The 22,379-nt window shown below is 42.4% G+C and overlaps 1 protein-coding gene across 1 annotated transcript in view; it reads left to right on the top strand.

Annotated features, from left to right (window-relative positions):
* Window positions 1-1,076: 1,076 nt before the first annotated feature.
* PITPNM3 (PITPNM family member 3) overlaps window positions 1,077-22,379 on the top strand; it is a 45,946-nt gene continuing 24,643 nt past the window's right edge. Inside the window, exons 1-3 of the mRNA XM_056506351.1 lie at window positions 1,077-1,501; window positions 8,731-8,820; window positions 13,960-14,067. Coding sequence (XP_056362326.1) covers window positions 1,480-1,501; window positions 8,731-8,820; window positions 13,960-14,067 — 220 coding nt within the window. The 5' untranslated portion in view covers window positions 1,077-1,479. The remainder of the gene's footprint in view (window positions 1,502-8,730; window positions 8,821-13,959; window positions 14,068-22,379) is intronic.

Here is a 22,379-nt window from a genome sequence, read left to right as displayed (position 1 = left end):
TGAAAGTATTTTGAAGATGTTTTATGTTTTAATGAACAATACTTATTCTCACTGAACACAGTTTGAATTTAAGATAACTTCCCTCTGAATCCATTTGGAATAGCACAGCATATTCTATGATTCTATATATCCATGGTCTTTCTCTAGGGTTGCTTTCTTTGGTGGCTTAGTGGCACTGTAGCACCTTTGGGAAAGCAATCCTTCTCAAGTCTTTTAAATGGGACTCGTGTCCAGCGACAGAGGCGATGTGGCTCGAGGGCAAACTGCAGTATAGAGTAGAACTGTCACCCCTAGCTGCGGGAAGGTGAACCAGTTCACGTGCAGCTAGCTCTGGGGAGGTGGGAACTGCTGCCTGTTCTAGCTATTCCACTTAAGGCTCAATCAAAACCACTTAACTCGCTGTGTTCTCAGAGGTATTTCCTGTGGCTCTTGAATGAAGAGAGTATTTGCTAAGCAATACCCCTAGCAAATCATGCATTATACCTATGAAGTTGGTGTTGGCACAGAGCCTGTAAGTTGCTTTAGAACCTGTTTGCATTATGTTTGCTTGGTTCTTTAATTGTAGAATTTTGGGGGCAAAACTTTTGTTCGCTGCCCTTTATTTGGTGGTGTTCTGAAGCACTTTAATAACATACAATTCCTCCTAAGCTCTCTACAACCACCTCCCACCGTTTCTTCAAGAAGGGCTGTGAATTAAGACACCCCTTAAGATGAATTTCTCCCGATTATTGGGGGTTCTGAGAAGTTAGCTTCTCTACTTTTAGAGACATGCTGCTAGTGAGGCTCCTGAAGGGGGACAAACCCTGAAAGTTCCCTAATTCAGCAGACTCTAAGTCACTTGCTATGGCTGACTTAAAAGGCAGCCTTGCAGTTCAGCCACTGCATTGACACGGGGCTTGGCAACACCCGAAGGAATCTGGCTCTGAAAATCCAGAGCAGGAGCGCCCTGGCAGGGGCAGCGCGGCAGCGGCGCCGCGGGCCGGGGCAGCTGCGGGCGGGCGCGGGGCTCGGCCCCCCTGCTCGGCGCGCTCGCAGCTCCGAGGGGCCGAGGGAGCCGCGACCCCTCCCCGGGAGGCGTGTCGTGAGGGCTGCGGGCGAGGCGAGCTCCCGGCGGAGGGTCCTGGCCGGCGGCGGCGGGACGAGACCCTCCGCCGAGCCCTCGGCCGGGGCGGGGTGCCGCTCGCACCTCGCGGCCGCTCTCTCCAGGCCGTTTTTGCGCAGCCACGTCCCCGTGCTGGCCCGGCCCGGCCCCCGCTCTCCGCGGAGCCGCTCACTGCGCCTTTAGCGACGGCGGCTGCGCCTTCAGCGGCGGGCGGGCGGCACCGGCGGCGGCTCCCGGCCGCGTCTCTCAGCGCCGCAGGCAGGGGGGCGGCGCGGGGCCTCTGCTGAAAGCCGATGGGGCGCCGGAGAGCGGGGTGCCGGAGCGCCCGGCGGGCGAGCACCTGACACGGCTGAGGACTGCGAGCGGGCAGCCCTGAAATGGCGAAAGCTCCGCTCCCAGGTGAGTGCCGAGCCCGCGCGGCGCCATGGGCAGCGCTGAGGGACCGCGCTGAGGGACCGCGAGGCCCCTGGGGCGGGATGGGCGGCCCGTGGGCAGCGCGGGCCGGGGAGGAGGCTCCGGCGCGTTCCCGCCCCCCCTGCTCCGGGGCAGCCCTGGCTCCGCGTCCTTCGCCGTCGGCCCCGCGGAGCGCTGAGCTCGTGTGAACGGGGCGCGGGTGCGTTTGACCTGGTCGTCGTTACCGAGCACGGCCCGCTCTGCCTTGGGCAGCCGCATCTGCCGGTGCCGTGGGTCTGCGCGGGCATCGCCCTGCCGGCTCCTCCCGCGCTCCGCCGCTGCTCTCCGGGAAGGGTCTCCCAGCTCCGGGGCAGTTCCGTGGCTGCCGCCTGGTCGGGCGGGAGGAGCAGACCGAGAGGCAGCAGCCGTGGTCGGAGAACGATACAGGTGTGCTGTTGGGTGGCGTTTGACGGATGCCTGCGCCGCGCCTTGCCCGTTCACGTAACTCGTGCTTCCTCTGGAGCCTGAGGAATGTGAGGGTTGGAGGTCGCTTGGCTGGGGTTGAGACCAGGGCTTGAGGATGCTCCGCCGCAGCACCCTGATGTCCCGTGCTCCGTGCAGGTGCAGCCTGAGCGAGGGAGCAGATGTTCTGTGTGCACGAAGGCCACAACAGATGAGAGTGCAGTTGCTGATGTAGAAGTGGTTTTCTTCTAGGTTGTATGCAGAATCATTGCTGTTGCAGCTGAAGACCTAACTGCTATGACTGAATGGTCAGTATGTATCACTTGCCTGGTGTTTGGTGCCAGGTCTGGACACAGCTTTACAGCAGCATGGCAATAATAAAGCTAAACTCAAAGGGATGTGGTTTGTTTCAGCACTGTTTATTTCTTTACTCCCCCAAAATAAGCATGGATTGGTGGCAGCCCAGAGATGTAACACTCAGGAACATGAGAACATTAATTATTTCAGAGGATGCAAATGTGGGATTGAACTTCATCTTTGGAAGATGAAAAAGTAATCAAATAGGGAAAGAGTCTCATGTTGTTTTTTTTTTTCTTTGTCATTAATTTGCAGTCATTTTAAGTTTGATAGGAAGATAAGAGGGCATTGCCTTTGCTTTCTGTGGTACATGAGTGATGCAGCCTGCATACATAGTTTGCATGTTCAGATACAATTTTGCACAGGAATTTTATTTGGATGTGATTTCACTGACAAAGTATGTATTTTGAAAGAAGCTTTGTGATGTCACACAATTACAAAAATCTTATTACAAAGAGAAGTAAAGGCAGTCTGGAAGAAACTAGCTGGTCTAGGCGTAGGGAATGTGTGCTGCTTTTATAAATTGAACTTACTGAGTTTATCAATGTGAGTTGCAATATGCACAAAAATAAAAAAGTTGTTTTGCTTGTAGGTATCCTACCATGCAGCCCCTGCCAATGCTGTAGCCTTACCTCAAGTCAAAAGGAAGACCAAAATTGTAGTGGAAATGTGCTTTTGCTCACTGTTGAATGACAGGTGTGCTTTTAAAGGGCTTTTAGACGTGGTCCACACTTGACTCATTTGAGTAGCCTGACCTCACCTAGTCAGCTATAGACCTTAAGCACTTGAGGCAGTCCCCATGCAGAAATGCTTGGGCATTTGCAAGAGTGTGGATTGTAAAACCACACAGAGACAATTGCAGATCACTACCCACATGTTCCTGTGGGAGGGGTAGGGTATCTGCTCTTCAGCTCTGACTTCATTTTTAACAGATCGCGGTGACTCAAAAATGCCAGAGCCTCCTCAGAAAGCCAGAATCTCTGCACTATGAAAGTAGAGACTTTCAGATGTGTTGCAGGCAGTCCACCTACAGTCATTGCAGGAAAATATTAGAGAATATTCATATCTTCTCTGGTTTTGGGGAGTCAGTTTGGAGGAGGCGATGACACTGCTGAGAGGGAAGGTGATTTCTGCTGTGGGGAAGCTGGCATCTGAAGCATCAAGAAACAGCTCTGGGAGATGTTCCATGTTTACAGGAAAGTTTGATCTAGGATTTGAGGTCTGAACTGTCATGTTAAACCTCTTTTCTCTCTTCTTCCACCTCACTAGTAATCCTGTAAAGTACAAGACTGCAAATGCCACTGATACCTTAAAATAGGGGCTTAAAGGCCTGCATGGCTTAGTTTCTTGATTTGTTTCCTGTATCCAGTATTCAAATACATGCCTGTCCTTACCATCTGCTGCAGAACTGCCAGTGGAGGGATATACATAGAAGACAACCAGGGATTTCTCGCTGTGGAATTGCTGTGAAATGAAAGACACTGTATGAGGAATGGGAGAGAGGAGCTGGTTGTGTTGGGCACTTCTGACCACAGTGGCATCTGGACTGCTCCATCAGTTAGGTCTTTCACTTCTTGGCAAGAGAACCTGCAATTTTATGGGCTTTTTTCTGTCTGTAACTATGTCTGGCTTTGTGAGCTGTGTATTTTGACAAGGGAACTTGACATCTTGACTTGATCTTCAACTTCTTTCTTCTCCATACCCTTTTCTGTTCTCTCTGCCCTTCCTCTCACCTCCCACGGTTATTTTTCTCCCTCTCCTTCTTTAGCCTCACAGTTTTGGAGGCCTCCCAATTTATGCCCCCCCTCAGCCCCTTCCACTGAGTGTGTTTCATTTCAGTTCCAGTGTCTGATGCAGATTCATTCTGTGATTTTGGATGAGTTCTATGTGGCCCTGCTATCAATGATGATATAGTCCATCTGTTTTGGTGGTCAGTGTGCAGGCAAGGGCTTCCTCTGATCAGCATTTCCCTCTGTCTTGGGAGTGCCTCCAGTAGTTAAATTCACATCCTTTTAACATATATCTTCAGTTTTATGTTTTCCTAATAAGAAATAAAAAATAACTAGAAAATAATAGTGGGTAAACTTGACCTCCAGTAAGTCTTAACTGCATAGTCACTAGGTAGCACTGTGTGGGTAGCTCAGTTAAATCACTTAATGGATAGGCAAGAAACATCTGAAACCAGCAAAACAGAAGTATTATTATGCAACAGCAGTCAGTAGCAGTAGCAAAGGTCATTCCTCCTACCCAGCATCTCTATCCAAATGGGAAAATGACTTGGGCTTTTTAATTTTATTAGGAAAACTGCCCTGAATTCAAAGTGGTATACTTCTAAAACAAGTTCTGACAAGTGGAAATGTTTTAATTTCTGTAATAGAGTCTATTTTTTATTATTTTTTAGTTGAGATTAATTCAGTCCTCAGTATTTGATTGTGTAAAAGACTAAGTTTCCAGTAGCTAAGAACACGGTGCTGTTTCATCTCTACCTAGGTGTGGTGCTAGTATTCAGGAGTGCTTTCTTTATGATTGCCTGTCTTCTGGCATGTGCTTATGTCTGGGAAATTGGAAAATGTTACTAAGCAAAAGATATAGAAAAAGGCCTGCTGCAAGCTTGAAATCTGTGATAATATGACAGTGAAGTGAATAATATCGAATTAGTTTTACAGTAAAGCCCAGTGCTGTAATTGCATCCAATGAAAACTGCTGCTCTTATCCCAAGCTGCTTGAATGCATCTTCCTGGCAAGTCTGGTGTGAGCACATCTGAGCTGGGATGGACTCTGGAACCAGCCTGTGATGCTGCCAGTACACAAGGGGCTGGTATGACCAGTCATCCTGCTTACTTCACTTTCATCATTTGGCTCATCCTGCTTACTTCCCATCTGTCCTGCTTGCCTGACAAGGTCGCCAGTGATACGTGCATTGGTAAGGAGAAGAGGGTGGAGTGACTCTTAACTGATGCTGCTGGACTGAGCCTACTGTGCTGCTCCTCTGCCCTCACAAGTACGTTTCAGGAGTGAAATCACTACTCTTTCATTCCCAAAGTGTATGTGCTGGTCCTGCTTGTGAAGTGCTTCTCTAAACAGTGATGTGATGACTCCAATAATGGGGTTTTTTTTCAGTTGCAGTAAGTGTTTCAAAAAGCTATTTCAAAATGAGGAGAAGGCAGAACCAATGAAGAAAGGTAACAGGGCTGTGGTTTCACAGCAGGGCTAGACTTACTTCCTGCTGCATTTGAAAATTAATTTTCTGCTCATTGGATCCAGTAGCAGATTCAATCCCTGTGCCTTAGCAAGGTGTGCTTCGAGGACGTAATTTCCACAGGAAAATGTTCTTTCCTTTTCCAGAAGATATTCTTGTGCTCTTCACACATTTCACCTCCAGGTGTATGCCAACTAAGGACCTGCAGTGTATGGTGTGGCTTTGTACTGTCAGAATTGATGCCAGTTACTGGAATGGAAATGGAAAGTAGATGCCTTTTCTTTCTCCTACCTTGGTATGCATTTTACTAAACAACTAATATTGAAGCAGCATTTTTGGTACTGATAGCAGAACATGTGCTTACTATTGAATGACGGTGGTGAGCTGCTCTGTCTTAGGATGCTTGGGACTTACAGGATGAGTGTGTTTTGGACACTATGCCTTCCAAAGGGTATAGGAGAGTGATTAAAGTTGGGAATCAACAGCATTAGCTATTCAGTTTTCAGAGGAAAACCTTTGCTTCTTAAACTGTTTTTCAGAGCCTATTCAGCCTTACTTCACTTCTTGTCTGTTTTTCTGTTTCTATTTCCTTAGTCCTGAGAATGCTGGCTGCAGACCATTTGGGTCACTTTAATTCCTCTTGTGTTTTTCTTTTTCCTTTTTTTTCTCTTTTAGAATCACCCTCATGTCACATGGAATGAAGTGTGCTCATGCACTGCCTAATTGTCATATCATTGCCAGTTTGTGAAAGAAAAAGAGCCACCTTTGGAAAGAAATTGATTTTATGCCTCCTGACCAGAGGAAGCTAGAGCTGATTCTTCTTTTATATATACTTTTCAACTGCTGTTGCATTCTTATGGAGCTATGGTAGAACGAGCCCTGCTGGTGTTTGTGGGTGAAAGTGGAATTGGCATTTTCCATGACTGTTCTGCTCCTTAGGTCTATTTGTGGAACATATCAGAGATTGCATCATTTTAGTGGGTTGTTCCTTCTCTGGATGGACAGCCCTAGAAGCTGCTGACATGTGAGTGGGAACTGTTTCTTCTGCTGTTTGCTGGTATTATGTACAGTCACTAAACACCAAGGATGGAATTTGCCTCGCATCTGAATTAGGGTGACGTGTACAGAGGTGCAATCTGATTTGCCTTCAGCCAAAGCACAAGTGTTGCATAATACAACACAGGGAAATCTGTGGATTTTCCCCTTATGGAAGTTGTTGTGCCGGATATAGATTTCAGTTGTGATCTTACTTGGGCACAGGGGCAAGGAAATCAATATCTAACATGCACCATAGCACCTCCTGTCAGGTCACCAGGTCTCTGATGCAGCAAAGTACCAGCGAGATTCCAGCTATTCTTTGTTGAATAAAAAAAGACAAGATGTTTTTTTACTGAGGAAAATCTCTGATTGTAATCTTAATTACAATTACTTACCGTTAGTGCTAGCCTAACTAGAGCATTCAGCTTCTGTTCGTAGTGCTGCAAGGATGGCTCTGTTCTTGTCTTCTCCCTGGCTTTTACTGTGGCTTTGTGCTCTGGGCAGGCTCCTGCCAGTTGCCTCTGTGACAAGTGACTGTTACAACTTGTTCTGTGCAGAGAGAGCAGGTTAGATAGGAAACTTCTGCTTCTTCTAGAAGAAAAGCACATGTGCATTTCTGTAGGCGCTTCTTCCACCTCTTGGAAATGTTACTCTTCTATCCTGCTGTCCCTCTGTCTTGCTGCCCTGACAGCTTATGGGGAACTACTGCACTTGCTTCCAGTTCAACTATTGCGAGTCGCAGATTGGTCATGTAGTGTTGAAAACATTTCTGTGTGCTCTCTCCTTCTTTGGTCGGAAATTGTGATACTCAACAACAGAAATGAAATGAAAGTTTCTACCCTGGGTGCAAAAATTTCTGAAATCTGGCTCTAAGAGTCAGCTGACTGATCTGATAAAGGGTATGTTCACTGCCATAGAAGCATGAAGTGTCATTATCAAGGAGCTCACCTGTGTTCTGAAATAGGGCTGGTCTTTTAATTCCCTGAAGCAAAATTATCAAATAAAATATGCAGCAATTGACAGTGTAAATCAAATCAGTGAGTCCAGGCAATGCCAGTGTCTAATAAAATCAAGAAATGTTAATAAAGTCCTCTGAAGGTGCCTAATGCTAATCTGCTGGCACAGAAGGAAGGACCAATGTGTAAAGGCAATGCAATGCAGTCTAGCCAGCAAATCAGTCTAGATATGGAGAGCTGTTGCAGTGAGCTTTATGCAGATTTATGCTGCTCACTGTGGTTAAGTTTAAGCTGCTTCTAAATCTAGAAGCATTCCAAGTGCAATATAATAAAATGGATGCTCCCAAGATCTTTTCTCATAGCCAGAATTTATGCCTGGATATTTGTGACACTTTTCCCTGCCCTTCTTCACATTCTGCATCAAATTCCAAGGTCCCTGGAACCATGAGCTTTTTTTGTGGGGTGAGTACTTTTACTGATTTTCAGCCGGGCTAGTTGCAATTCTTCTCCAGGGAATTGTCTAATATAAGGAATATATTTCACTAACTTTTTCTAATGTTGGGTTGCTTAGATGTAAGGAGAATTCAGATATTTAGACAAATCTGGTTTACTAACTACAAATGAGTTTGAGTATGATAATCCATTAGGACCATCTAAGCTGTCATGACTATATCTGTTACTGTACCTATTCTAGTGTGGTTTTGCCTTCCTGTCTTCAAATGGCAAGCTTCAAATGAAAGCCCCAGGCTCCAGCACAGTAAAGCTCTTTGATGAAACCAGTTCAGTGAGTGAGAATTGAGTAGCTTGTCTGCAAATCTGTGAGCCAAATAAGATGGCACTTCTTTTAGGAGTTAGATTGAATTTAAGTGGAAACTACTGCCATGTCCTGGGGAAATGCTGCTTTGTGTCTTAGAAACAATGTGCAATTTGAGTGTTGGAATGGAACAGCCACATGAATTCAACAGGAAAGAATTTATCTTTTGAGGTCACTGCATTAGGTGGATGCAGGCTTATCTTCAACACAAATTTGTTTGAATCACTTCGGTTAAGTGATTAAAGTGATTAAGTTTTGCCATCCTGAGAGCTCTGGCTGGCTGACGGTTGAGATTGAAGTGTGCATGATGACCATCCTCCTGAGGCAGATACACAAACTGTTCATTAACGTTCTGTTCTGGAGCAGAGATGAGCATCCCTGGTGTTAATGTGGGTCTCCTTGTTTCCAGCTGGCCCATGCCGGTTCGGCGGCGCTCGGCACACGCAGACTCTCAGGGACTCTGTCGAGAGCTCCGATGATGAATTCTTTGATGCACGAGGTGAGTACACCTTTCTGTCCTCTCCTCCCCGTTTTTCCCCTCAGTTTTGCAACACATAACTTAGCTCCTTCATAGGTGAACTGACAACATTGTCCTCATCAGACAAAACCTCCGATAGTTTTTCTATCCAGGATTTGTGAATGGAGTTTGATGAGGTGCTGGGGTGGGTGAGTGAGCTGCCCTGAGCTGAGTCTGGTGTCAGAAGCAGCAAGACATTACTGATGCAGACCTCGTGGGGTCTGAGCCAGGTCCTTCCCAGCTCACACAGTGTCTGATATTACAACGAGTGTGCTCTTGTTCACAGTTCCTGATAAAGGCCATGAGTGTCTGTGTTACTGATGGCCAACTTTTAAGACCAATGTCTTAGGTTTTCCGCTCTATCAAAACTTTCACTGGAGGGACTGGAACCTCTGCTTGTTCAAGGAGCAGTATCTGAATGCCTGTGGATTTATCACAGGATATTCTGACTTGGAAGGGACACACAAGGATCATTGAGTCCAGCTGTGCTCTAACCTGCTGAAGTAACTGCAGATCCCTTCGTCATCTGTGAGGCCCTGAATCTTGACATGCTCAGTAACATGCCAAGTTTTATTCTGAAGTGGGAGAAGAATCTGTAGGTCATGTGCATACACAATCGCCCACCTCCAGTGGGAGACTGGGACTCTGGTTTTGGTTCTGTTTCCAGAAACCAAAACTTAGGCTTTTCTGACACATTTCACTTGCTTTTTTTCTGAAAGAGCTTTCTTTAAATATGTGAGTTTTAGTGTCAAAAGTAGTCTATGTAGTCTGAAATGCTTGTAATGACAGTCACTATCATATTTATAATGGTTATTTGAAATAAAAAGTCACTGCTATATAAAGATAATGAACAACATCTGTTACTGAGTTGTTAATCCCCTAATAACAGATTTTTAGTGAGAGATAATAATACGTGATAAATTGCTTCTATGGATCAAAATTAAATGAGTATGGGAGACAGCTAAGCATGAAGAGAATGAGAGATAGTGATCTTTTCCCACTGGGTAGTCAGTGAGAATAGGATACCCAAATTGTTTAAGCTGCATTTAAATTTTAAGCTTTAGCAAGTGGAAGAGTTGGAAATAGAAAAGAAATATACCCTATGCTGATTTTCCTTCACACTGTCTTTGTGCTTTGCAATGTACTTAAAATAGCTGTCTTGATGATTTCAGCAGTGTTTCCAAATTGCATTTGAAGCTGTAGTTGTAACTTTGAGCACCAAATCATACTTCAAATTTTTTCTCTAAGAAGAGGACTAAAATGATGATGTTTCAGACATTCCTGATGGTGTAGTTTTCTTTGATGTGAATAGATCAAAAGTGTGACTATATTTTGTCTTTGGGATTATGATCACTTATTGTGCTTGATGGAATAGTCTTTTGAATCATCAAGATCCATTGTTCAGTAATGCTTTGAAGGTCAGTTTGATGCCTGCATTTTTGGAGTTGGTGAGGCATGCATTGTAGACTTAGAACAGGAAATGCACTTGGAATTTGCTGGAACATAGTCCATATTGAGTTGACACAAGTACTTTCAAGTTTAGATTACTTGATAGTTAGCTTGCAAAAATGCTCTTCAAATCGAGTTTTGTTTAAATATATTTTCATTTCTTCATATCCTGTCACTGGTTAGCAGAGAGATTTCAGCACCTCCTTCTCCTTGGCCCATCTTGAGGAAGTTGCATACTGCAATGAGGTCTCCCCTCAGTCTTCTCCAAACAGAGCAAACCAAGAGACCTCAGTCGTTCCTCATAAATCTTGGTCTGGAAGCCTTTCAGCCTCTTGGTTGTCCTCCTCTGGATGCTCTCTAGTAGCTTTAGCTCTTTCTTGTGTTACTGCAGCCAGAACTAGACACAGGGTTCGATGCGAGGCTGTGCCGGAGCAGAGTGGGACAGCCACCTTCCTTCACCTGGCCAGGGGCTGTGCCTGATGCACCCCAGGCGCTCCTGGCCCTTTTGGCTGCCACAATGCACTGTTGACTCATACTCAGTTTGCCACCAACCTAAACCCTCAGCTCTCTTTCTGTGGGGCTTCCCTTGGCCACCTTCTCCCACACTTCGTAGGTCTAACCAGCGTTACTCATCCTGGGTGCAGAATCCAACACTCGTTCAGTTTCCTGTGGCTGGTGATTGCCCAGCTTTGTGGTCTATTCAGATCCCTCTGCAAGGCCTTGCTACCCTTGAGGCAGTCCATAGGTCCTCCTAATTTAGTATCATTTCTGCTTTCTCCCAAACAGCCTTTCAGAAATAAGTGCTTAAATGCCAGGAAAATAAGCGCACACAGAAGCATAAGTACTAGCAAAAGAGGCAGAAGGCGTTTCTACGCTCAGAAGCTCTCTTGGTGATAAGGGAGCTTGTGTCTTTGGTAAAGGAAAACATATGTGTGGGCTGAAGTAATTGGCATTACCAGTAAATTAAACTTAGCACCAAAGGAACAAGAGGAGTTTGTTTGTGCTGGAGTGAAGGAATCCTGTCCAGGACAGAGACTGTGGCTTTCACCTCCTGAAAATGAGGTAGCTTGATACCCTTTTTCTGTCTCCAGCATAACATTTTCTGCAGTGTGTCTTACCTATATTTCTCACCCATTTTCTGCTACTTATATGGAGTGCTTCATCAATGTTTGATGTTCTTGCAGCTGTACAGTGCAGCTGGAGTTGGATACTATGGACTTTCTTCATGGGAGAATCTGGAAGCTATCCCACATCTAGCCATGTGTAATTTGTACTTTATAGACAAGGCTGAAGTAGGAAACAGTGGGCACAGCAGTTGGCACCATTAAAACATAACATTAGTGAGCTGGTTTTGTATTCTGAAAAACAGCTGGGGTCAAATCTCAGTTTCTCAAACAAAGAAGTTTCTGGCTGGCAGCCTTGTAAACAGAAAATCAAGCACCTGTGTTTCAGATGAAGCAGCTGTACATGTTTTGACTGTTGATTCATCTGTCATGGCTAACTACTTAATTTAGTTTTACTGTTTTATATTGCTTGGCTTTCCTTTATTTCTTACTTTCCATGTGACATGCCATAAGTTAGGCTGGAATTTTACACTGTTAACATGTAAAATAATATTTAATGCAGGAAACTGCCTTATAATTTAACTGCATCATACCTCTGATCCCAGAAGATGAAAACTGCAGCTGAGTACATCATCACAAAATTGTCAGAATATGAAATTCCATGACTGACTAACATATTTTTTCTCATATTTGGAAAGCTGCTCAGAGAAGCCAGCACATTCCCATTTGGCCGTTTCATCAGACGTCCACAGCAGACAGGCAAACACCCCCATACCAATCTCCCCACGTACCTGCCCCACAGCCTTTAAGCTGAAAAAAAAAATCTTCGATAACACAGCCCTGGAGGCACATGTCTCTCATTTGTTTTCAGTTCTTTTCACTGCTCTTCGTGCCTGCTGCACACACCTGCCAGTGTTACATCGGCTGTGCTGCTGCTGCTTCGTCTTCCAGTTGCCACGGCTGGACTGCTCAGGAGGAACAAAGCAGAAAAACAAAATCTACAGTAGAGAACCATTATCTCCCATTTTTATTTGTAGATAAAAGGGTACAACCAGACACTCACCACTGCTAGGCCTTAAGGAGGTCTTGAGGGCCGTGTTGTTCTACTTTTTGAACACTTTTCCATCTGTATTTGTGCAGTTGCACTGAGGGGCTGGTGTGAGACTCGGGGGCAAGACACTTCTTGGAGGAACAGCAGTAAGGACTAAGCACAGAACATCACTGAAAATACTCAGCATACTCAGATGGATTTGAAAACCACTTGTTGAGGGGGGGGGAGGGAAGAGACCAAAACCACCATGGCTCCTTGCCTTCCTCCCTATAGAACTTCAAATAAATCAGCCTTTGAGAAAGTGACAAAAACCTGAGCAAAATGCTGTGCTAAGTGGTTGATTCTCTCTGCCTCAGGGAGCAGCTGACATTGCATCAGGTTCAGGGGGCTTTGCTGGATCCAGCTTCTCTGACAAATCTGATAAATAACCTTTATCGTTGTTTGCTTATAAAAGGTATGACTTTGGAAGAGATAAGATATGGTGGTGGCTATAAAGTGATTTTTACAGTCCTTTATACATTATCAAGTTCTCTCTAAATAAGAGAGTACATATGAGATAACATGAAAGAACATAAATTTTTTAATAATTTAGAGACCTTCTGCAAGGTAGGTATTTGAAAATTATTATTTTAGTCAGAAATGTCCTGGCTAAATTATTCTGTTTTTACTCTCATATTAGACCCATTGTCTCTATGAAAGGCAGTAACAGAGGACAGAATTTGACTCATTCTCTGAACAAGTTCTTAACAAGTAAAGAACTGTCGTTATTTGCTTTCCTTACTTTTTTTCTGTGTACTCGCTCTGGGTACAAAGACTATTCTGGGTTTTATCCAGCCAGGCTGAAGTGCTTTGGGTAAATTTATTCAGAAAAGATTATTGCACCCTTCTTGCCAAATAATTGTTAAATTGAAGGAAAGTATTTTCCTACGTCTTCTAGGCTTGTTTGATTTGGGGTTTGTTCTTTACAGAGAGTTAATATCTATCCACAGGTTGTGTTTTGTGCTTTCAGTTTTTCCAAGCCCACTTCCTGGATGGGATGTCAGTAAAAGGGATGGTTTTCTGTGCTGTGGGCTTGGTTCCACTCCATTATGTCTCTGTGTACCTAGATGGAAATGTAAAGCTTTATGTAGTACAGACAGCTTTGATAAAAGGGGAGAAACATTCTTGAAAAGTCTTGAACTGGTCTGTGTCCGCAGTTCCCTCTGCTCTGCCTTTTGAATGTTCTTCAAATTAAAAAAAAAAATTAAAAAACCCCAAAACCAACCAACCACACTAGCACTCAAAGTGATTATTATAAGCTTTGTTTTACAGTGGCTGTTCCAAAGAGAAAAGATTCAGACAGTGCTCTCTTTTCCATGTTTTTCCATGAAGCGTATGGGATCGCTGTAGAGCGTACAGATAGACAAGAGGCTTTCCTGGACACTCCTGCATAACCTGTTCTCTCTTCCCGTTAGGGGCTCTAATGAGTATTTATTTCTCTCTCGATTACTAGTCGTCACCCTGTCTTTTTTCTCTTGTTTGTCACAGCAATTTATTTTATTCTTTTTCTTCTTACAGAGGAGATGGTGGAAGGAAAAAATGCTATTCTCATAGGCATGAGCCAGTGGAACTCAAATGACCTTGTTGAGCAGATAGAAACAATTGGGAAGCTTGAAGGAAATCAAGGTAATGTTTAGCTTGTATTACGTAATTCTTTAGAGTTAACAAGAACATCTGACTACTGAAGCAATTACTTTTTAGATACTATGTAAATTCTCTGCAGAAGTAATGTCATTCTACAGCATCCCACAGTTAAAAGATTTACATTAACATTTTAAATGTACATTAATGTTGCATTTTAATGGAACATTAAGTTGCATTAAGTAGCATTTTAGTGCTGAGAAATTAATTGCAGTGATCTCTTTCAGAAGAAAACTTCAGCAGACCCAGTAGTACAAATTTATTGGCTTTAATGGGAAGTCAGTGTTGGACTCAGCTGAACAACTATGAGATAGATTACAAGACTAAAACTTATTTTTTTTCTTGTATTCAGCGTGTGAGAGATGTTTGTTGTCACTGACTTATTTCAGTCCTTAAAATCAACGAATCCTTATCTGGAATTTCCATGGGATGCATACAGGTGTATTTGGGGCCATTTTTATGTAGATATGTGTGTAACTATGGACTACTGAAAGGAGTGGGTGGGAAATGGGCACTGATACACCAGTAGGAATTTGGGACTTAGGATAAAGGCCTATGCACCGTTATTGTTACTTTGGCTTCTAAATTGCCTAGTTGTTTGAAAATTAAATTATCTTGTTGACTGCGGTGAGAGAGAAAGACCTAGCTTGCTTCTCCACTGGTGATATGGGCTCAGGCACAATGGTGCATTTCTTTATGGTTTTTCTACATGTAGTCAATCCTGAAAATATCTGTTAACAGGTTTAAGTAAACAGGTATATGTAAAAGTAGTGGTTATCTCAGTCATAAACTTCTTGATTGCCTACCATGAGAATGATTTATTTTTATAGTATTGAACTAACAGGTAGACACAGTACACACAGTGTATTTACAGTTGTTATAAAGGTAAATAGAGAAGAAAAAGTCAGTTCTGCATTTGCTTTTAACATGATATCAAGGCCTCATTTATGTTGCTTGCTAACTTATTCAGAGATTCAATGGCAATTTTTAAGATATACTACACCTGTTGTAAATATGGCATTTTCTTTGCTACAAAGTACAAAGAAAAAGGAATACATTATTATATCAATTATGACCTAGTCTTCTAAATAACTAGCCAAGAACCATTTATCCTCAAATTCTTGCAGAAATTTCCCTATTTCTCCCACGCCTGGCATTTTAGAACGGGGCTTTTTTTCACTTTAGCACCTTTGTGTGAGGATGGGTTTGTTTGGATTTTTCCTTCCGCAGTGCCCTTTGTGTTGGACACTAAGGAAAGAGTTGTAAGAGACTGCTTTTAAGGGTTTCAGTTCTTCAGAAACAAGGCTGATAATGGTATGGGGTTTTTGTATTGTGCAGTTGAATAATGTGAGAATGTAAGACCCAGTGCATGGGAAGCACGTGCAAAAACTAAGGAAGCAGTCCTCTGAGTTACACTCCATCCTTCTTCATACTGAAGGTTTCTATTTTCGTTTAAGCCAATTCTCTGTGATGTTTTGCAAAAGAAAGGAAAAGAACCGGTGAAAATTCTTTCTCATCTATTCTTTTCCTTTCTTCATTTTTGTTCACATACACCTGTTAGAAACTTCAGGACCAGCATACCTGGCTCAGAACAGCCCGTGAATTGATTGATTCTAAGATGTATTTGCTTTCTGATACTGTGTCACTTGTGCTGCCAGCATACTGTTGGGCAACAGTTTATTATGCTGAGCTTGATTGTTCTTAGTAGACATGTCAGGCAAGGACTGGAGCTGTTGAGAGCTGGGCTAGCACAAGTCTGAGCCAATATTACATGTACTCTATCTCATTAAGCCAGAATGTGATTTCACTGTTTCAGCAGTGCAAAAGAAAGTAGGGTTCTGTCTGTAAAGCACACTGACACAAATCTTCTTTGATGCACTCTTGCTAAATACAGAAAATAACACAAACAGCAATCAAGCTGAATTAAAAATTCATACAGCTGCATAAATTATGTTGATGCAGATGCTTTTCTTGTTGTGGAGCAAAAGCATTTTCACACATCATAGTTAAGCATTTAAAATTCACTCCTGGTGCAATTAATTCTGTCCATTGCATTAAGGGAAACTGCATGTGCTCACCACTAGGAACAAATTCAGCCTGGTGATTTCCAGTTTTCCAGCTATCTTGAGATCATATCCTTAATTTAAATATATATTGTTAGTGTTTCTAAATTTGAATTTATTGTTGGCTTGTATTTGTATAGTGCAGTGAAGGTAAGGGGGGGGTAAGGTGAAGAAGACTACATATGCTTTGAATTTAGTCCATGCTTTATATTGCAATACACGAGTTTTTTTATGGTGGGAAATGAGATTTCTATTCATGTTAACTTGCAAACCAGGCAAAAATTTGTTACAGAAAAAAAAGTCATTCGATTCAAGCTAGTAATTGGCATGTAAACCTAAACCTGTGTCAGCATTTCAAAGAGTGAAATCCTAAGGAAAAAATGCTGGAGTATGGATTATCCATGAGGCCCAGACATGTTTGTTTGAGACCAAACCTGCATAAGAATTCAAATAAGGTCTCGTGTATACTGGGGTTTTCCTCTCTCCTTCAGTTGCTCTCTCTTGTTATATTGGTCTTTTGTAAATGGGAGCTTGAGAGCTGGAAAGGATTATAAGAGCCTAGCATTAAACTTTTTTTTTCTTTTCTCTCTCACACACAAATTAAAATATGAGAGAATCTAGAATCATCTCAAGTGAATGAAGAACCACAGAGCTCCATAGGGAGGTAATAAATGCTTGCCAGTGCAGTTGGAATTTATCTGTATTGTTGTGATTCAATCTCCATGTACAGCCAGCAGGCTTTTCAGCTCTTTAGCCTTCATTTTGTCACCTCTTTCCCCCCGCTTCCTTCATTTCGTTTTGTTTTCTAAAAAGTAGAAGAAACATAAAGCTGCCAAGGAATGTGCAATGCAGCTCGATGCCAGGATACCTGGGCTCTGCCAGCTGACCAGTGTCACACATCTATGGACATCAGCCAGCTTTAATTACACTGAACAACAGTTGTTCTGCAGCTTTAGTAGATCAGACTGCCCTTCCTGAGCTGGTAACTTCCACACTGGGGAATTTTATTTACTTCTGCCTTCCTAACTGCTGAGCAGAAGCAGTTGGCATTTTCTCGGTCATTAACATAGACAAAACTACTGTATTACTTTGTGCAAGCTACATTGGAACATTAGACATCTTTTTTTCCTTAGATCTAATAAAATATACAAGCTTGGAAGTTTTTCTTTTATTGAGCTTCTGTTTTTTTCTATGGCTATCTGGTTTTCTGCCTGTCCTCAATGAACTAATAACTACTGCTGGACAACTCTGATTCTTGGCCATTTTACCAGAAATGATAGGACAGGTTATATTTCATTACGGTTGCTGAATATCAGAACCAAGTTTGCAAAGCCAAGATTTCAGAATTTAGCAAATGCCAAGGTTGAGATCTTAATTTGATCTTCATCAATTTCCTTTGTGTATTTGCCCCGACACACTGATTGTAATTACTTAGTAGTGTGATAGGAATGGATTGTGCATGTCAGGTTTGCTTACTGTCCTTGACATGGGTAGAAAGAGAGCTTTTGTCTTTAGCAAGGGAGGAAAACGTCTTGGAGGTGTGAGGAGAAAGTGCTTGTATATCCTTGTCTGGATAGCTTTTTCCTACTAAAGCTTCCCCTAGAAATTTAGAGAGATGGGAAGATGATCTTCAGGAACGCAGATGGATGTGTGAGTAGGAAGGTTGAAATGGTTGGTTTAGATGATGTATTAAAATCCCAGTAGCAAGATATTTGCAGTAATGTGAGTTTGTGGTGTAGTAGTGGAAAAACAGGTAATTGGCATGTTTTTGTTTGGTTATTTCTTTTAAGGAAAAGAAATATACACCTTTGTAATATATGACAGAGTAAGATAATCTGAAGCTTGCTGTGTACAGTCTCTGATTTTATTTTTTTGAGTGTGCATTCTTGCACAACTCATGATTCTCAGGAGCACATTATTTCTGTCTTTCACCAGAAGGTGTAATTAATCATAGAGTGATTTGGGTTGGAAGGGACTTTAAAGCCCATCTCATTCCAACTCCCTGCCATGGCAGGGACACCTCCCACTGTCCCAGCTGCTCCGAGCCCTGTCCAGCCTGGCCTTGGGCACTGCCAGGGATCCAGGGGCAGCCACAGCTGCTTTGGGAACCCTGTACCAGTACCTCAGCACCCTCAGAGGCATTAATTTCTTCCTCATGTCCAAACTAAACCCACTCTCAGTTTAAAGCCATTGTCTCTTGTCCTAGCACTGAATGCCCACTGGCCTGCTGAAGAGAAAAATCAATGAGGCTGTTATACAAGGTCCCAAACTCTGCCAGAAGTGGGCTCCTTTTCCTTGGCCCCGGGTCACAAATTTGTCACAGTGTGACTTCTGCATTCAGTAAAGGATGGAGATTCTCCTTGGCCCTCTTTTTATGGCTGACATATTTGTAAAAAGCGTTTTATGTTGTCTTTTATAGCAGTAGTTTTAAGACTGAGTTCTACTTGGGCTTTAGCCCTTCCAGTTTTGTCCCTGTGTAACCTCCCAGCAGCCCTGCAGCCCTCCCCAGTTGCTTGCCCCTTTTTTCAAAGGTGATGTGCTCTCATTTCCCCCGAGTTCAAGCCAGAGCTCTCTGACCTGCCAGACTGCTCATCTTCCTTGCCAGCTCAGCCTGCATTTTCCAAAACGTAAATGTTACAGAAACCCACGCATGTACACACAAAAAAAGTGAAACAGGCAAAGCCCAAATGAATCTTGACTGTTTCTTTGTTTTAAAACTTAATTTATTAAAAAAAAAAAAAAAAAAAGAGGCCATATTTGGTATTTTTGTGGAAAATAAACAAGCAAGCAAACAAATAACAACGTCATTTCTGTAATAAAGCTTGCCACAGATGATGAGTATTTGTTTAATACACCCTAATTGAATTTTAAGAGCCACTAGTCAATTTTGTCAGCAACATGCTACTATTTTACTCTGCAAGTCCAGTTAATTGAATTTAAATGCTTCAAATTAGGATGAATTCTCAGGTATATTGACAAAAAACGATTTAATTTTTAGTTGTTTAAAACATAACTGACTGTAAAATGCCTGTGAAATTCACTTTTCCTGTGCTTCATATGCCACACATACAGACTGATGGATTGCTTTACTGGTTACCAGCAAAATATTTGGACATGATCAGCTTTCACAACTGGAAATTTTCTTATCAGGTGAGTGAAAGGCCTTTCTTTGTCCCATTGCACAAGACTAGGTTACACAGATATTTTCATCTTTTAACAAATTGATTGTCTATCTGGAAGATGGTGCTGACTGGGACATTGCTTTCTTTCTGGGAGTCATTTAAATTGCTGATTTAGATCAAACTTATTCTTCGTATCTACCCCATTACAAGATAGTAGTTTGGAGCTGGGAGGTGCTGCTGTTGTGCAAGTTGTATTTGGTCTGTGTATGGAAACCTGCGATTCCTTCCCTTTCTGCACCACCTACGATTGAGCTTTTTGATTTCTTCTGATTTTTATTTAATTGCAAGCTTTGTGTTTCTCAGTGGACCATAAAGTGCTGTTGAATTCATGACATGCACTATGACACCCCACTATTCTAGCTGCTCTTTATAACTTTCCTTTTGAAAAGTATTTCCTGAGGTTTTAAGTGCAGTAAATGCATCACTGAGTAATGATTTTTTTTTTCCTCTCAGTGTCATATCTTTAGGATCTCATTTTTCCCCATCTAGAGTAAGGGGGGGAAAAGGCTGGTTTTTATGTGCAGCAGCCAGTTTCTAAGAGTGTTACGGACAATTTCTCGTTCATTCCTTCAACTGTTCTTTCTGTTCTCCTGTCATAATATCCACAAGGCACTGAACAGAACTGGAAGACTAGAATAATGTTTTTGTTTAAGATTGTTTGATATACATCTGTGGAGTAAGCTAATTTATAAAATCATAGAATTTCTTAAGTTGCAAGGGACCCATAAGGATCAAGTCCAACTTCCTGCTCCCCGCAGGACCACCTAAAGCTAAACTATATGACTACACAGCAGGAGTTTGGAATTCGTGTTTTCTGTGTGTTGTGTGCACAAGGCTGCTAAGAAGACTTAACTCAATGACAGTGCTTCTTCTGTTTTGAGAAAGTTTGGGTCTGTTTTGAGCAGACTGCATGAAGAGTAGCTTTTCAGAGCACACTAAGCTCCCAGAAATTGTATTGGGCATTCCAGAGCATTAAGCATGTACAAAAATGCCTTTGTCTTGTCCCAGACTTCTTGAATTTCTGGTTAGAGCAAAGTAAAGCACGAGGTAAGGCCATACCAGTCAGAGGGGTAGGATGCACTGATAGCTGCTACAAAAATGTACCCTGTACAGGAAGGTAGAGATAGAAAAGTGAATGAGAAAGTAATTGTTATTTTATTACTTTGTAGGACACAAACAGTTTTTAATTTGGCTGTGGAACAGTACTGCTTTTTCTTCCCATCCAATTAAGAGTATTATGGAGAAACATTACTGTGAGAGAGAAGTAATTCATCAACTTCAGGAGATTTTTCTTTATCAAATATTCAGCTGAGTTGTTGGACAATAGGTACAAGTCTTAAGTGTAAGAGGAAATTTTAGCTATGTCATTCTTCAGGTTGATGTTTTTGTGGAAGGAGAAAGACTTTGAAGCCTTTCTGAAAGCCATCTATTGTTTCTTGTGGAATAGAATTAATCCCAGTTTAAGTCAACGGTAGAGGCTGTACAGTGTTTAAACGTGTAAAATTGTGCTTGGTTAGGAGCAAAGCAGAGACTGCAGCTCCCTGTGCAATGGTTAATTGCTTCCCTTGCAGTCTCTCCCTTTTCATTTTTTAATCTGTACTGAGATCCGGTCCATATGCTGAAATCAGCATGTGTTCTTGCATCATTTTCATTGGACCTAGAGTTTCCCTGGCTGCCATTCCCATGGAGAGGATCATACCATCTGTAGGTATATTGCCTCTTTTCCTTTCCTTGTTTTCCCAAGTTTGACATGTCTATGCTCACACTAGTGCTGCATTTGCTATGGCATTTTAAAAAATACTCAACAAAATATATTTTTCTCTTCAGAAGTTAATTCTTCAAGGATTCTTGGTGAGATGAAAGTCATGTTCTAAAGAGGAGAGGATCAGTGTTGCTTGTTCCAGTGGTATGGTTATGTTGTTATACTAATTTAGATTATTAGAATGCAGAAAGTTACCATGCCATAAAGCTTGCTGGCACCTTTTTTGGTCAGCATTGCATGATTGGATGTGTGAGGGAAGAAAGAAGAGAACGATTCCCCTTTTTCTTAGTGGCATGCAAATAAGAGTAATTGCAGATGTTCCTTCAGTTCTTGGACAGAGAAGTGGCATTTTATTCAGAATATGTTAAATTTACTGTGGGATGAAATAAAAGAAAAGTAACTGTCTGTTTCTTAATTCTACCAAATAAAACTTAATTTCCGTTCTGTAGTGGACATGTCTTCAGTTTCTGTTGAGAGTTGTTCTTTTGTGGTGGAGAATTTCTATCTGCACAGCCATTCAAAGCTGCCACGGGGAAGGAATTTTCTTCATGAAACCCATTGTTTTACATGTTGTCATTTGTGGAATTGAGTATACAAGCACTTCAGAAGGCTAGCCTGTGCTCTTGGCATGGAGGTCTGGTTTTTGCCTTTAGCTCTCATTCCTGAAAGCTTCACACACTGTTCCCAAGGGAGTAGCTGATGGCTGCTTTGCTTCAGCAGTGACTCTCTATGAGCTATTGCAGCTAATATTTCTTCCCTAGTAAACTGAAAGCAGGTATCAGTTGTGACCCAACCTCTTTGGCAGAACAACAGTCTGTGAATTGTCCTGGCAAGGAACTGAAAATGAAAGAGATAGTATGTGAAATTTGGAAATAGCTAATTAAAATTATTTTCATTCCTCAAAGGTAAGGTATGGCAGTGTACTGCAAGTACAGCTTGCACAAAGAATGGACCAAAGCAGATTTCTTTGCTGTGTATTAGAAGCCTGTCCTTTTTTCTGTCCTTTTTATTCCCTTCAAAACCAAATTGTCAACTTTGATTGTTGGACCACATGAAAAAATAGAGAATAGTTGCAGAGCTCTTACTTTATACTGCTGCATCCACCTGAGGAGATAAAGATTATTATTATTCTTTATGTATTAACCCTAGTTGGATTTAGCATAACAGCATTTTTAATTTATGAGATTGAGAGAAGTGTCGACAAGTTCTAGAGTCTTCTTAGGCGCTAGGCAGAAGCAGGCAACGGCTGCACTGCAGTTTTATTCACATATCATAGAGGCCACCAGCTTC

Source organism: Oenanthe melanoleuca, chromosome 19 (genome assembly GCF_029582105.1).
Source record: "Oenanthe melanoleuca isolate GR-GAL-2019-014 chromosome 19, OMel1.0, whole genome shotgun sequence".
NCBI classification, from domain to species: Eukaryota; Metazoa; Chordata; class Aves; order Passeriformes; family Muscicapidae; genus Oenanthe; species Oenanthe melanoleuca.
This window is presented reverse-complemented; position numbering and strand designations above follow the sequence as displayed.